Raw genomic sequence first — 12,311 nt, 5'->3', positions numbered from 1 at the left:
GCCTGACTCTACATGGCACAAGCTAACCCTGAACTCCTTTTTAGCTCACACTGGCCTTGAACCTTTACTCCTTCCTCGACCCCCAGAAGCTCCACGGCTCCCACCTCCTGCTCCGCTCTGTGCTCTGAACCCTTCCTAGCACACTGACTGGAACCATCACTTCCATGAAGTCCCCGGTGCGCCATGCCTACCCATGGCCGGCAGTCCTTGAGTATGGTGTGCGCTAGCAGGGAAACAGACCGTAAACAAACACAAACCAGCCAACAAGTGGTTCAGAGGAAGGGTGATTCACAAAACGAAACAAGGCCTCGTGGGAAAGGGAGGGGTTGGTCTAATGGGTGGTTAGGAAAGATTTCACTGAGAAGATGGCCTTTGAGAACCTAGGGCTGAGTGAGTCAGTTTTGAAAGAAAAGGGGGTGGGGGTGGGCGTGGGGGGGGGTGTCGGGGAAACAGCCAGGTACAGGCAGAGAGGGAAAGCAGGCTGGCTTGAGCAAGGCTCAGAGGGAAGCGATATGATTGGCTGGAGTGGGGTGGACAAGGAGGCTAGGCACATCTTGTGATCCCAGCACTTGGGGGGTGGGGACAGGAGGATGAGGACTCAAGCCCTGCCTTAGCTATGTGAGACAGTGTCTCAATCAACCAACGAACCCACCACGGGCTGGGGACATAGCTTGGTGTATAAAGTATGCTGACAAAGCATGGTGAAGACTCAGGTAGATCCCTAGCATCCTTGTAAAAATTGTGGGCTCAACAGTTCTTTCTTACCTGCGATCCTAGCTCTGTGACAACAGGACACTTGGGGCTTGCTGGCCCACCAGCCTAGCTGACTTGTTGGCCTTCTGGTTCAATGAGAGACCCTGTCTTAAAACATGAAGTGAAGAGTGACTGCCATCCTGTCCCTACATTCATATATACACATGTATACAGGCATGCGCATGCATGCACGAGTGTACAAAGATAAGTATGTGGGGAGGCAGGCATAAGGGAGAGGATTGAGAGAGAATTTAGTCTATAATTTAGAAATTTTTCTAAAGCCAGGGCTGGTAGCACATACTTATAACTCCAGCACTCAGGAGGCTGAGGCAGAAGGACTGCCCTGAGTTTGAGTTCATCTGGGCTACAGTGTGAGACCCTAACTCAAAAGACCAAAGCACAATTGTTTTAGCTGGAGGCATGGCCACTTGGTAAGGGTGCTTACAGGAGTTCCTGGGTTCCATCTACAGCACTGCATAAACCTCTGGTGCTGGCATATGCCTGTAATCCCAGAACTCACAAGGTAGAGGCAGGAGGCAGTGTTCAAAAGGATCAGAGGGTTCAAGACCACCCTTGGCTACACGGCCGGATGGGGTAGCCTGAAATCCACAACTAGGGTTTGTCACATGCGGGGCAGGCAGGCCGGCAATTAAACCAGGTGCCAAGTCTCCTGAGAGGCGTTCAACAGGGGAGTGGCGTGATTTGATTGACCCCTTATGGCTCCTTGTGTTGGCTGATGGGAAGAGGGGCTATAGATCTGGATGTAGAATCGAGAGCCATTGGAAGTGGGCACACAGGTGGGAGGGGAGGCTGGCTTGCACAGGAAGGGTGTGGTGTAGGAACATGGATTGCATTGGCCAAGAACTGATTTTGGCTTCTGTACCTGGTTGGTTTTCCAAATTAGAAAAGAAGCAAGTGTTTCATTGGACCTGTTGGGTCTTGAATTTACCACCACCACCACCACCAGGGTCTCACCATGAAGCCCTGGCTGACCTCTAACTCAATGAGATCCATAAGCCCCCTCCCTGAGTGCTGGGATTAAAGGTGTGTACCTCCATAGCTAGCCTGAGGAGTCTCTTAATTACTCAAGTTGGGGCCGTCACGCAGGCAGGCCGGTATCTCTGGCTAACACTCCACAGAGCCTGGGTGGGAACTGGACCTTGTTCCTGGTTAAGAGGACAGATTTGAAAGGCAGATGAGGTTCGCACCGTTAACAGCTCACGATGGGGTAGGATGCGTGAGGGGACAGTGGCGGCTTGCGCCTGTGTGTAAGTAATGCGTTCAGATTTCTAAAGCGCTCTCTGAATAATGACATCACTCCGGCCCCAGTGAAACCCGGGGAAGAATTACCCAGTTTTCTCTCATTTCCCAGATAAGAAAGCTGGCACCCAGAGGCAAGAATGATTCAATAATCGTGACTCCAAAGTCAGGCTATTTAACATACTTGTCACCACAAATATTTATCATCTCTGTATGGTAGAAACATTTAAGGTCTCTGGGGGGAGGGGGCAAGCGGGTTCTGAGGTGCAGCTTGCCTGGCATGCCTGAGGTCCTGGGTTCAATCCCTAGCACTGACAATAATAATAATTATAATAGTTGTTGTGGTGGTTTTCAGACAGAGTCTCTTGTAACCCATTCTGGGCTGGAAGTCTCTATGCAGCCCGAGCTGACCTTGAACGCCTCAACTTCCTGCCTCTGCCTCTGAGGTGCTGAGACTGCAGGCATACCCCACATACCACACCCCGCTCTTTTTAGCTGTTTGGAAATATGCAATATGTCATTAACTACAGCTACTTCCCTGCTGTGCCAGAACAACAGAACTTTTCCTTCCTATCTAACCGAAACTGTACCCACTGACAGTGTCACCCTGCTGCCCATCCCCCACGCGCAGAACGCAGTGACAGCTCCTGTTCTCTCCTTTCCCACAGTTCGACTCTTCCCCCCCCCCCCCCCACCGCTCTCCGGCCTATTCTTGAGTCAAGGGTGTATCCAGACCTGGTCACCATCTGCCAACACCCTCCAGTCATGGTGGTGGGGCTTTTCAGGGGCGGGAGGCATGGTGGGGTGAGGGCCTCCTCTCTGTGCACTGGGGTGAGGCGCAGCACCTGGGCCATTGTCGCAGCTGGCCAGCTCCGGGGCTCTGACCTCTTCCCATTCACTCACATAGCTTTCTACCCCACCCCCACCTTCACCCCCAGTGGGGACTGAGGCCCAATGAGAAAGTGATCGCTTACACTGCCATGCCTTCACCCGTGTAGCGCATTAGCTGTGTGTCTGTCTCTCTGTCCCCGTCTGTCTTTTTTTTTTAAAGATTTATTTATTTATTATATGTAAGTACACTGTAGCTGTCTTCAGACACTCCAGAAGAGGGCGTCAGATCTCATTACAGATGGTTTTGAGCCACCATGTGGTTGTTGGGAATTGAACTCAGGACCTTTGGAAGAGCAGTCAGTGCTCTTACCCACTGAGCCATCTCACCAGTCCTTTTTTGTTTGTTTGTTTGTTTTGTTTTGTTTTGCCTTTTTCAAGACAGGGTTTCTCTGTGTAGCCCTGGAACTCACTCTGTAGACCAGGCTGGCCTCGAACTCAGAAATCTGCCTGCCTCTGCCTCCCGAGTGCTGGGATTAAAGGCGTGCGCCACCATGCCCGGCTTCCCAGTCTGTCTTTAGCAAAGCATAGTCAGACTGCCCTGTAACCTGTTGGGTAGTGTATGCACTGGAAGCAAGAACTGGCTCCTTCCCAGGCTGGGTGTGGTGATGGTAATGCCCACCTATAATCCCAGCATTGAGAAGGCAGAGGCAGGAAAGATTATAACAAGTTTGAGGCCAGCCTGGGCTATATAGTGTGTTCCCAGCCAGCCTGGGCTACATAATAAACTGAATCGTAGAAAAGAGCTGGTCTCTTCCCTTCTCAGCTTCAGTAGGGTATGCTAACCCTCCCAGCTGGTTAGAGACAAAAAAATTGATTTATAAAATAGGCTGTCCAGGGTCTCTTCCAGCAGCTGTCAGCTCACTCAACTTCACCATTTGAGGCTTGAGTAGCGCGCCCCCAAGTGGCTAAAGAGAGCCAAGCGGCCTCTGGATTGTAGACCGATGGGGCCTCCTACTGGCCAAGCCCTGTGCCGGGTCTACTCCCTCCACGCTAAAATCTCTAACGATTTTTATTCCTTCACTCAGCAAATTAGGGTAGGGTTGGATATGTGCGGGCACCTTTCTTGGCGAGGATAAAGTAGACGGTTTTGTGTGTCTGTCGTAGCTGAGAGAAAGACAGGAAGCAGTTCCAGAAGAGCAGAGGAGAATGTGATGTGAAGAATGGCTTCGTGACAGGGAAGGGAGATAGGGGAGCAGGTGGCCGCCTGAGGAAGAGCACTGATGGAAACGTGAATGAAGTGGAAGGGGGTGGGTCTTAGCATAAATAGCAAAGGCCTGGGCTGAGTGACAAGCACTGGAGGTTCATTTCTGGCTTGAGTGACAAGGAGGGGCTGTGTGGCCGGACAGGGATCAGAGGGCAGGAAAGTCTCAAGGAGAGGAAAGGCCCGGCCGAGCCAGGCTGCAGCCAAGTGCTTGGATGCTATCCCACATGGGGACAAAAGACAGTGCAGGCCAGATGGTTTAAAGTTCACAGTAGGACTGGTGAGATGGCTCAGTGGTTAAGAGCACTGACTGCTCTTCCGAAGGTCCGAAGTTCAAATCCCAGCAACCACATGGTGGCTCACAACCATCCGTAATGAGATCTGACGCCCTCTTCTGGAGTGTCTGAAGACAGCTACAGTGTACTTATGTATAATAATAAATCTTTGGGCGAGCGCGTATTGCCAGGCAATGGTGGCACACTTCTTTAATCCTAGCACTTGGGAGGCAGAGACAGGGATTTCTGAGTTTGAGGTTAGCCTGGTTTGCAGAGTGAGTTCTAGGATGGTCGGGACTGCACAGAGAAACCTTGTCTTTAAAGATGGCTCAGCAGTTAAGAGCACTGGCTGCTCTTCCAGAGGTCCTGAGTTCAATTCCCAGCACCCACATAGTGGCTCATAACCATCTATTATAGAATCCGATACCCCTTTCTGGTGTGTCTGAAGACAATGACAGTGTACTTGTCTTAAATAAATAAATCTTGAAAGAAAGAGAGAGGAAGAGAGAGAGAGAGCAAACAAGCAAAAACATTTTTTTCATCATGATGCTTTTTTGCATCTTACCAAAACCTTTTGTGGAAACTAAAAAAAAAAAAAATTTAAAGTTTGCATCAAGTCACATGCATCCAAAAGGACATGAAAATGAGTGGACTGGATCTGTGGGAGTTGGGGGCGGGCAGGAGAGGGTAACAAGGCAAATATGGCTGAAATACATAGGTGCAGTATGGAAATATCAGAAGCCCAGTGTCATATATAATTAATATATACTAATAACAGTTGGGCCATGGGGTGGCTCAGCACATAAAGATGCTCCCTGCCGAGGCGCGAGGTCACATCCCAGCACTCAGGTGACAACCCACAAGCACCCGTGACTCTGCCTATGAGGAGTCTGACTCCTTCTTCAGGCCTCCATGTGTACACACTTACAGCCACACACATACATATGCATGTGCACACACCCAACCCACACCCAGACATCTGCAGCAGGAGGATGGCAGGTCATGGTCAGCCTCAGCTACACGGGGAATCTCGAGCCAGCTCGAGATTCATGTAGTCAGCTACATGAGACACTGACTCAGGAGAAAAAGAACCTCAGAAGTCTGTTGCTATCAGACCCTCTCTGGGTGCCTGGGAGTAGATGTGCTGTGACTTGGACCAGGATGGTGACAGTGGAAAGGGGAAGAAAAAGCAATGGGGGGGGGGGGGTGGATGGGCTGCACGGGAAGGGGAGAGGAAGGCAGGGATCAAAGTTGGCTCCCAAGTCCCAGTCTGTGTAGCCAGACTGGGGTATGGCTACAGTTGTTTATTTTGTTTTACTAAGACATGCCTCTGCCTGCTAGAGGCTCAGCCTAGCAGAGGAAGGATAGGCATTAGCAAGTGCACCGCCCTGTAAGGAGGGCGGTAGAGACAGGACGGGTGACCCTTTGTGGGCCCTGAAGGGTGCACCACTTGGAGAGCCTTTGGAAGAAAGACATCAGCCGGGTGGTACTTACCTGGGATGCTAGCACTTGGGAGGAGGAGGCAAGGAAGACCAATGGGCTCGAAAGGCTATCCTGCCTAAGGCAATGAGTATCAAGCCAGGCAGAGCTACTGGGAGGGGAGGGGAGGGGTAGGGAGGGAAGGAGATAGGAAGGGAAGGAGGACGGAGAGGGAGGGAGGAGAGGAAGGGAAAGAGACAGAGAATGGTAGAGAAAATGAGAGAGGCAGAGAGAGAGAGTGTGTGTGTGTAGGGAATATGAACTATAGAATTGAGTTCTGAACCTTAGATGGCGCCACTATCATGGACATTTAAGTTTCGCTGCTTCTCAGCTGATCCACAGCTGGAGGGACAGGGGCGTGGGGAGTTTTATAGGGCTTAGGGTATCTGGGGAACAGTAGAGTAGATTCAGTCCCGAAGGATGTGGTATCCTTTGTCAAATTATGAACAGCATGCCAAACACAAGCACACAGATCAGGTTCCCAATAACAGTGCACTCCCATGCTGGTGGCACACAGATCAGGTTCCCAATAACAGTGCACTCCCATGCTGGTGGCACTCGGAAGCCTTCAGAGATCGGGACATGCAAATAGAAATGCAAGCAGGATCCCACAGGAGGTCATGACCACATGGGGAAGTTTGCGTTATTGCTGATTCCAGGGACTCGGGTTATTTCTCTGATCCAGAGCTGGTGTGCACTTGAGCTGGAGCAGAGGCCCTTCGTGGGAAGGACGGCACACGTGCACACATCTGGTGGCTTCACACCCAGGAATGGAACTGTTGGGTGATAAGGAAGGCAGGTGCATGCCCAGCTTGAATTAGTTTGCTCGCGCTGCTGTAACAAAGAGCCACCGTCTGGTGACTTAAACCGCAGACCGTTCTGGAAGCCGGGAGTGTGGCAGGAGGTGTGGGCACGGCCTCCAGTCCTCTCCTGTTGGCTTGTAGACACCTTCTTTCCTGAGCCTGTTTACATCATCTCTGCTCTATTTGTATCTATATCAAAATTTGTTCCCCTTTAAAACAAACATTTGCCTTCCATGTGTGTAGTGGGTTGTGGGTCTGTGTTCTGCACTGCCCTGGTGGTTGGGGTATGGAAGAGTCGCTGGGGAAAGCACAAGACATGGTTCAGGGGGTGGGAGAACGTGGTCTAAGATGTGGCAGACCAAAGCTGGGGTCCCCTGACTTCCGGCCATTGTGGTGTCACACATCGTAGTCAGGAATGAAGGATTGGGGGTCCACAGGCCACAGGTCGGAGATGAGGCCTGGAATGCTGGGGACCCTCTGGCTGAAGACAAGGATGACAAGTGGGGAACTTCATCAGTGAAAGTCCTTAGCTTAGCGACTGTTGTTTGGAAGCTCAGAGAGGCCTTCTACAGGAGACTTAGGCCGTGGCTCTGTAGATGAAGGCCTTCTCCATGCTCCCCAGGATAGTTAGTTCTCCATGAAAGAGACAGTCCACATTTATCCATACTGGAGGAGTGTCTAGAGAGGAAAACCCTCAGGGCCTCTAGGTATCTCATTAGCATGGAGAACTCTGATGTGGGGAGTGTGGCCAGGAGTCAGATAGGGGACAGGGAGGCACTTACCGTCTCAGGTGGGTACCTAGATACCAGGGTCTCAGACCCACTCTATCCTACCAACTTTCCTGGCATGGTCCACTGTCCCACGGTGGGCACCATTGTGCCAAGGCATATGTGTGGAGGTCAGAGATGGTCTAGGGGGTCAGACTCAGATTGTCAGGATAGGCAGCAAGCCCTTTTACCCACTGAGCCATTGTGCCAGCACACCTAGGCAGCTAAATCACCGGCCTCATGAACATTAGGCAAGTTCTCTACTATGCTACGCCCCCAGCCCCTCACTGGTGGATTCTAGGCACATATTCTACCACTGAGCTAACACTTGCAGCCCTTTTCTTTCTCTTTCTTTCTTTTTTTCTTTCTTTCTTTCTTTCTTTCTTTCTTTCTTTCTTTCTTTCTTTCTTTGATTTTATTAATTTATCATATGTAAGTACACTGTAGCTGTCTTCAGACACTCCAGAAGAGGGTGCCAGATCTCGTTACAGATGGTTGTGAGCCACCATGTGGTTGTCGGGAATTGAACTCAGGACCTCTGGAAGAGCAGTCAGTGCTCTTAACCGCTGAGCCATCTCTCCAGCTCCGCCTTTCCTTTTTTCTTTTTTTAAAGGTTTATTTATTATTATATCTAAGTACACTGTAGCTGTCTTCAGATGCACCAGAAGAGGACATCAGATCTCATCACGGATGGCTGTGAGCCACCATGTGGTTGCTGGGATTTGAACTCAGGACCTCTGGAAGAGCAGTCGGTGCTCTTAACCACTGAGCCATCTCTCCAGCCCGCCTTTTCTTTTTTTAAAGATTGATTGATTAGTTGATTGATTGATTGATTGATTGATTGATTTTAGCTGGGTGGTGGTGGTACCCACCTTTAGTCTCAGCATTCTGGAGGCAGAGGGAGGTGAGTCTCTGAGTTCAAATCTAGTGTGGTGTTCAACACAAGTTCTAGGATAGCCAAGGCTACAAAAAAGAAACTCTTTCTCTCTCTCTCTCTCTCTCTCTCTCTCTCTCTCTCTCAGACACACACACACACACACCAAATTTAAAATTTTTTAAAATTATGTATACATGTGTGCCTGGGGGTGCCACACTGTGTGAGTCACCTTGGAAGCCAGGAGAGCGTGTTAGCTTCTCCAGACCTAGAGTTATAAGTGGTTGTGAGCTGCCAGATAGCTTTTAAAGTAGTGATTTTTTAAACATTTATTTATTTATTTAACATATATGAGTATCCTGTTGCTCTCTTTAGACACACCAGAAGAGGGCATCAGATCCTGTTACAGATGGTTGTGAGCCACCATGTGGTTACTGGGAATTGAACTCATGACCTCAGTCAGTGCTCTTAACCTCTGAACCATCTCTCCAGCCCCCAAATTAAACTTTTGACTACTGTCATGCAGCACCGATCCTGGCCTGAATTTTTCCCTTATAATGACACTATCATCCACAGTGCATTAGGACATACTTTCTTTCTTTTTTTTTTTAAGATCTATTTATCTTATTCATATGAATACACAATCCCATTACAGATGGTTGTGAGCCACCATGTGGTTGCTGGGATTTGAACTCAGGACCTCTGGAAGAGCAGTCGGTACTCTTAACCCCTGAGCCATCTCTCCAGCTCTAGAACGTATCCTCATGGCCTTGTTTTAAGTTGATCATCTGCAAAAACCCTATCTCCACATCAGTTCACATTCTGAACTCTCCTCCACAGAAATTAGTGCTGCAGCTTTTCTCCGAGTGGCTGTACCAACACACACCTGCTATTTGCTAGAGCGCAACAGAGATAATTCCAGACATCATAGCCCACGCCTTGGGAGCAGTTTAAAGAGAGAAAAGACTTAGTCTGGTTTACATTTTAAAACAAGTCTATTTGTTCTGTGGGAATGTAAGACAGGGCAAACATTTCAGCAGGAAGGGAAAGACAAAGAATGAACCCTCCTGGGGCAGCTGGGAGGACAGGACCTTCAGGTGCCCCGTGGTCGTTGTGCTGTTCCAAGCCTAGTGGACCACAGCTTGCTGTACCAACCAGGCTACAAGTCTCCTGGCTTCAACCCCTTGGGGGGCCCATCACCTCCTGCTGAAGGGGAGATCCAGCCCTCACTCATTCTGTGTTTCTGTCTGTCCCCTCTCTGCCAGGACATACAGCAACTCCTCCAGCTCCAGCAGCTGGTGCTTGTCCCCGGCCACCACCTCCAGCCACCTGCTCAGTTCCTGCTGCCACAGGCACAGCAGAGTCAGCCAGGTGAGAGCTCAGCCCAGCCGACACCTTCTCCTGCCGCCCGCCTGTATTCCACCACCTGCTCACTTAAGGTCTGTGTTCTTAATTGCCTCTCCAGGCCTGCTACCAACGCCAAATCTATTCCAGCTACCTCAACAAACCCAGGGAGCTCTCCTGACCTCCCAGCCCCGGGCTGGGCTTCCTACACAGGTGAGACTGTCCACTGAGTTTATTAAACCACTGGCCACATCCTGAGCAAGGGCTGAGTGGCTGATTGTGAGCGGGGCCTGTGAAAGCCATTGGCCTACCTCATACCCCTCTCTTCCATTGGCCCATCTCACGCCCATGAGCACTTGAGGGACCTGAGGCTCAGCCCTACTCTGCCACCCACTGGCTGTAAGAAGTCAGACAAGCTAGGCTCCATGCCTGAGTCAGCTCTTGCTTCATAGAATGAAGGGATTCAAACCAGACCAGAGGTTCCAAAGCACTTGAAAAACTGATGAAATATTTAGCTCAGAGGCTGAAGGTGTGGCTCAGTTAGTAAAGTGCCCACATAGTCACAAGGGCCTGAGTTCGAGGACTCCTCGGAACCCAGGCAGTGATTTCACCCTCGGGGCACGGAGGTTAACAGCACGTGGATCCTTGGCCAGCCAGCCTAACCAATAAGTTTCAGCTTCATTGAGAGACCCTGCCTCAAAACTAAAAAACCTTTTAAAAGTAGCAAGGATCTGAGGAAAGACACCTGCCTGATGGTGATTTCAGGCTCTTCACACTCACGTGCACTCCTGACACACATGCACACACACACACAGGTCTTAGCTGTAGTGCTAAGTTCCTAATGCCCCAAAGTCTAGGTGTTCCTGTGACAACAGCATCAGTTCCTAATGTCCCAAAGTCTAGGCGTTCCTGTGACAACAGCATCAGAACTCATTTGGCTGCTCAGGCTGCCCTGCCTGCTTTGCTGGGGCGTCCTTTATCCCTCCAAGGATGATAGTGCCTTTGCTACCAAACTGTTGATGTGGCTGATACAAAGTGATACCTTGAATCCAGCAGGGCTCATGTCCTCATGGCTTCCCAAACACACCCGCCCCAGGATTTTAGATCACCAAAGACCCTTGGGACAGAAATCTCTGCACCAACCGCTTGACTCCAATTTTTCATTTTTATGACAGTGAATCATTCTGGAGAGTTTGTTGCCTCTTACTGTCCAGTCCTCTAACTGTCCAGTCCTCTAACTGTCCAGTCCTCTAACTGTCCAGTCCTCTAACTGTCCAGTCCTCTAACTGTCCAGTCCTCTAACTGTCCAGTCCTCTCACTGTCCAGTCCTCTAACTGTCCAGTCCTCTAACTGTCCAGTCCTCTAACTGTCCAGTCCTCTCACTGTCCAGTCCTCTCACTGTCCAGTCCTCTCACTGTCCAGTCCTCTAACTGTCCAGTCCCTATTCATTTCTGTACCTTTTCTCTGCTTGCAAGCTTCTTATTTTTAATTTAAATTTATTTATATTTTGGTATTACTAGAGAGTCAATCCAGAATTTTTAGTATACTAGGCAGGGGCTCTACCACTGAGCCACACCCCCAGCCCTCTATTCATATTTTATTTTGAGATGGTCTTTCTGAGTTGCTCAGGCTGGCATTGAACTCACTCTGTAGTTCAAGCTGACCTTAAAAGAATCCCTCTGCCTTGTTCTCTGGAGCAGCTATATGTTTGCTGTCAGGCCTTTAATTTTTTTTTTAGAGCAGTTTTAAATGCACAGTGAAACTGAGCTCAAGATAGATCCCATATGTCTCCTGTCCTCCACGTGCACCACCTCCCTCTTTCAGCATCCTCGACCCATATAATACCCATCTGTAGTCCAGGCATCTACATGTCAGTGTCACATCTATAGACAGAACCTCAAGCTTCACTCTATGCCTCTGGCCTTGGACAACCTGCTTATTAGTAATCTTAATCTAATAATCCAATGGGCAGGTGGCGCTGTAGTGATGCTTTCTGTTCAATGGAGGGGAATGTCGGTTCCAGGAGGTTTAAGACGAGCTGAGTTGCCTGTCGAGTCAGTCCCAGAGGACGATGGAGGATGAACCCTCTGTCCCTAGCTTTGAGCCCACTGAGCCATCAGCAAAGGACACTGGCTGCTCCTTCTGAGAGGTTCGGCCCTCTAAACGAAGGTGAAGAGTAATCGAGAGCACCGCGGTAGGCAGTGGAGTAAAACCTTTAACAGGAATTAGAGATTAGTGTGGGCGACTTGGGCAGGTGAGGCGAGTCTGAAGCAAGCCAGTGCACAACCGTTGCTTAGCCCCATCCAGGTCCTCCATCCCGCATCCCATCCACCTGCCCATCCCCACCAGGCTATGACTCGCCCCACGCTGCCCGACCCACACCTCTCACACCCGCAGCCCCCGAAATGCTTGGAGCCGCCCTCCCACCCGGAGGAGCCCAGCGATCTGGAGGAGCTGGAACAGTTTGCTCGCACCTTCAAGCAACGCCGCATCAAGCTGGGCTTCACACAGGTCTGGGACCACCTGATGAGGTAGCGGGTGGGGGTGGGGGCACGGAACAAAGATGCCAAGGTCCAAACACGGAGGGCCCGCCTTAACTTCCAAACCCTACCTCCTTCTCTCTGGACCAGGGTGATGTGGGCCTGGCCATGGGCAAGCTCTATG

The 12,311-nt window shown here is 50.3% G+C and overlaps 1 protein-coding gene across 32 annotated transcripts in view; it reads left to right on the top strand.

Moving 5' to 3' along the window:
• The window catches only part of Pou2f2 (POU domain, class 2, transcription factor 2), a 93,448-nt gene that overhangs the window by 70,986 nt on the left and 10,151 nt on the right, over window positions 1-12,311 (top strand). For 17 of the 32 annotated variants that reach the window (XM_030242233.1, XM_006539651.4, XM_006539660.4 and 14 more), the window contains 4 exons: window positions 9,569-9,674; window positions 9,769-9,860; window positions 12,045-12,158; window positions 12,278-12,311. The exon at window positions 12,278-12,311 is cut by the window's right edge and continues 108 nt beyond it. In XM_030242233.1, coding sequence (XP_030098093.1) covers window positions 9,569-9,674; window positions 9,769-9,860; window positions 12,045-12,158; window positions 12,278-12,311 — 346 coding nt within the window. Of the gene's footprint in view, window positions 1-9,568; window positions 9,675-9,768; window positions 9,861-11,996; window positions 12,159-12,277 lie in introns of all 32 variants that reach the window. The other 15 variants (XM_006539655.4, XM_006539647.4, XM_030242234.1 and 12 more) reach the window with 1 other exon arrangement.

Source organism: Mus musculus, chromosome 7 (assembly GCF_000001635.26).
Source record: "Mus musculus strain C57BL/6J chromosome 7, GRCm38.p6 C57BL/6J".
Lineage (NCBI taxonomy): Eukaryota > Metazoa > Chordata > Mammalia > Rodentia > Muridae > Mus > Mus musculus.
This window is presented reverse-complemented; position numbering and strand designations above follow the sequence as displayed.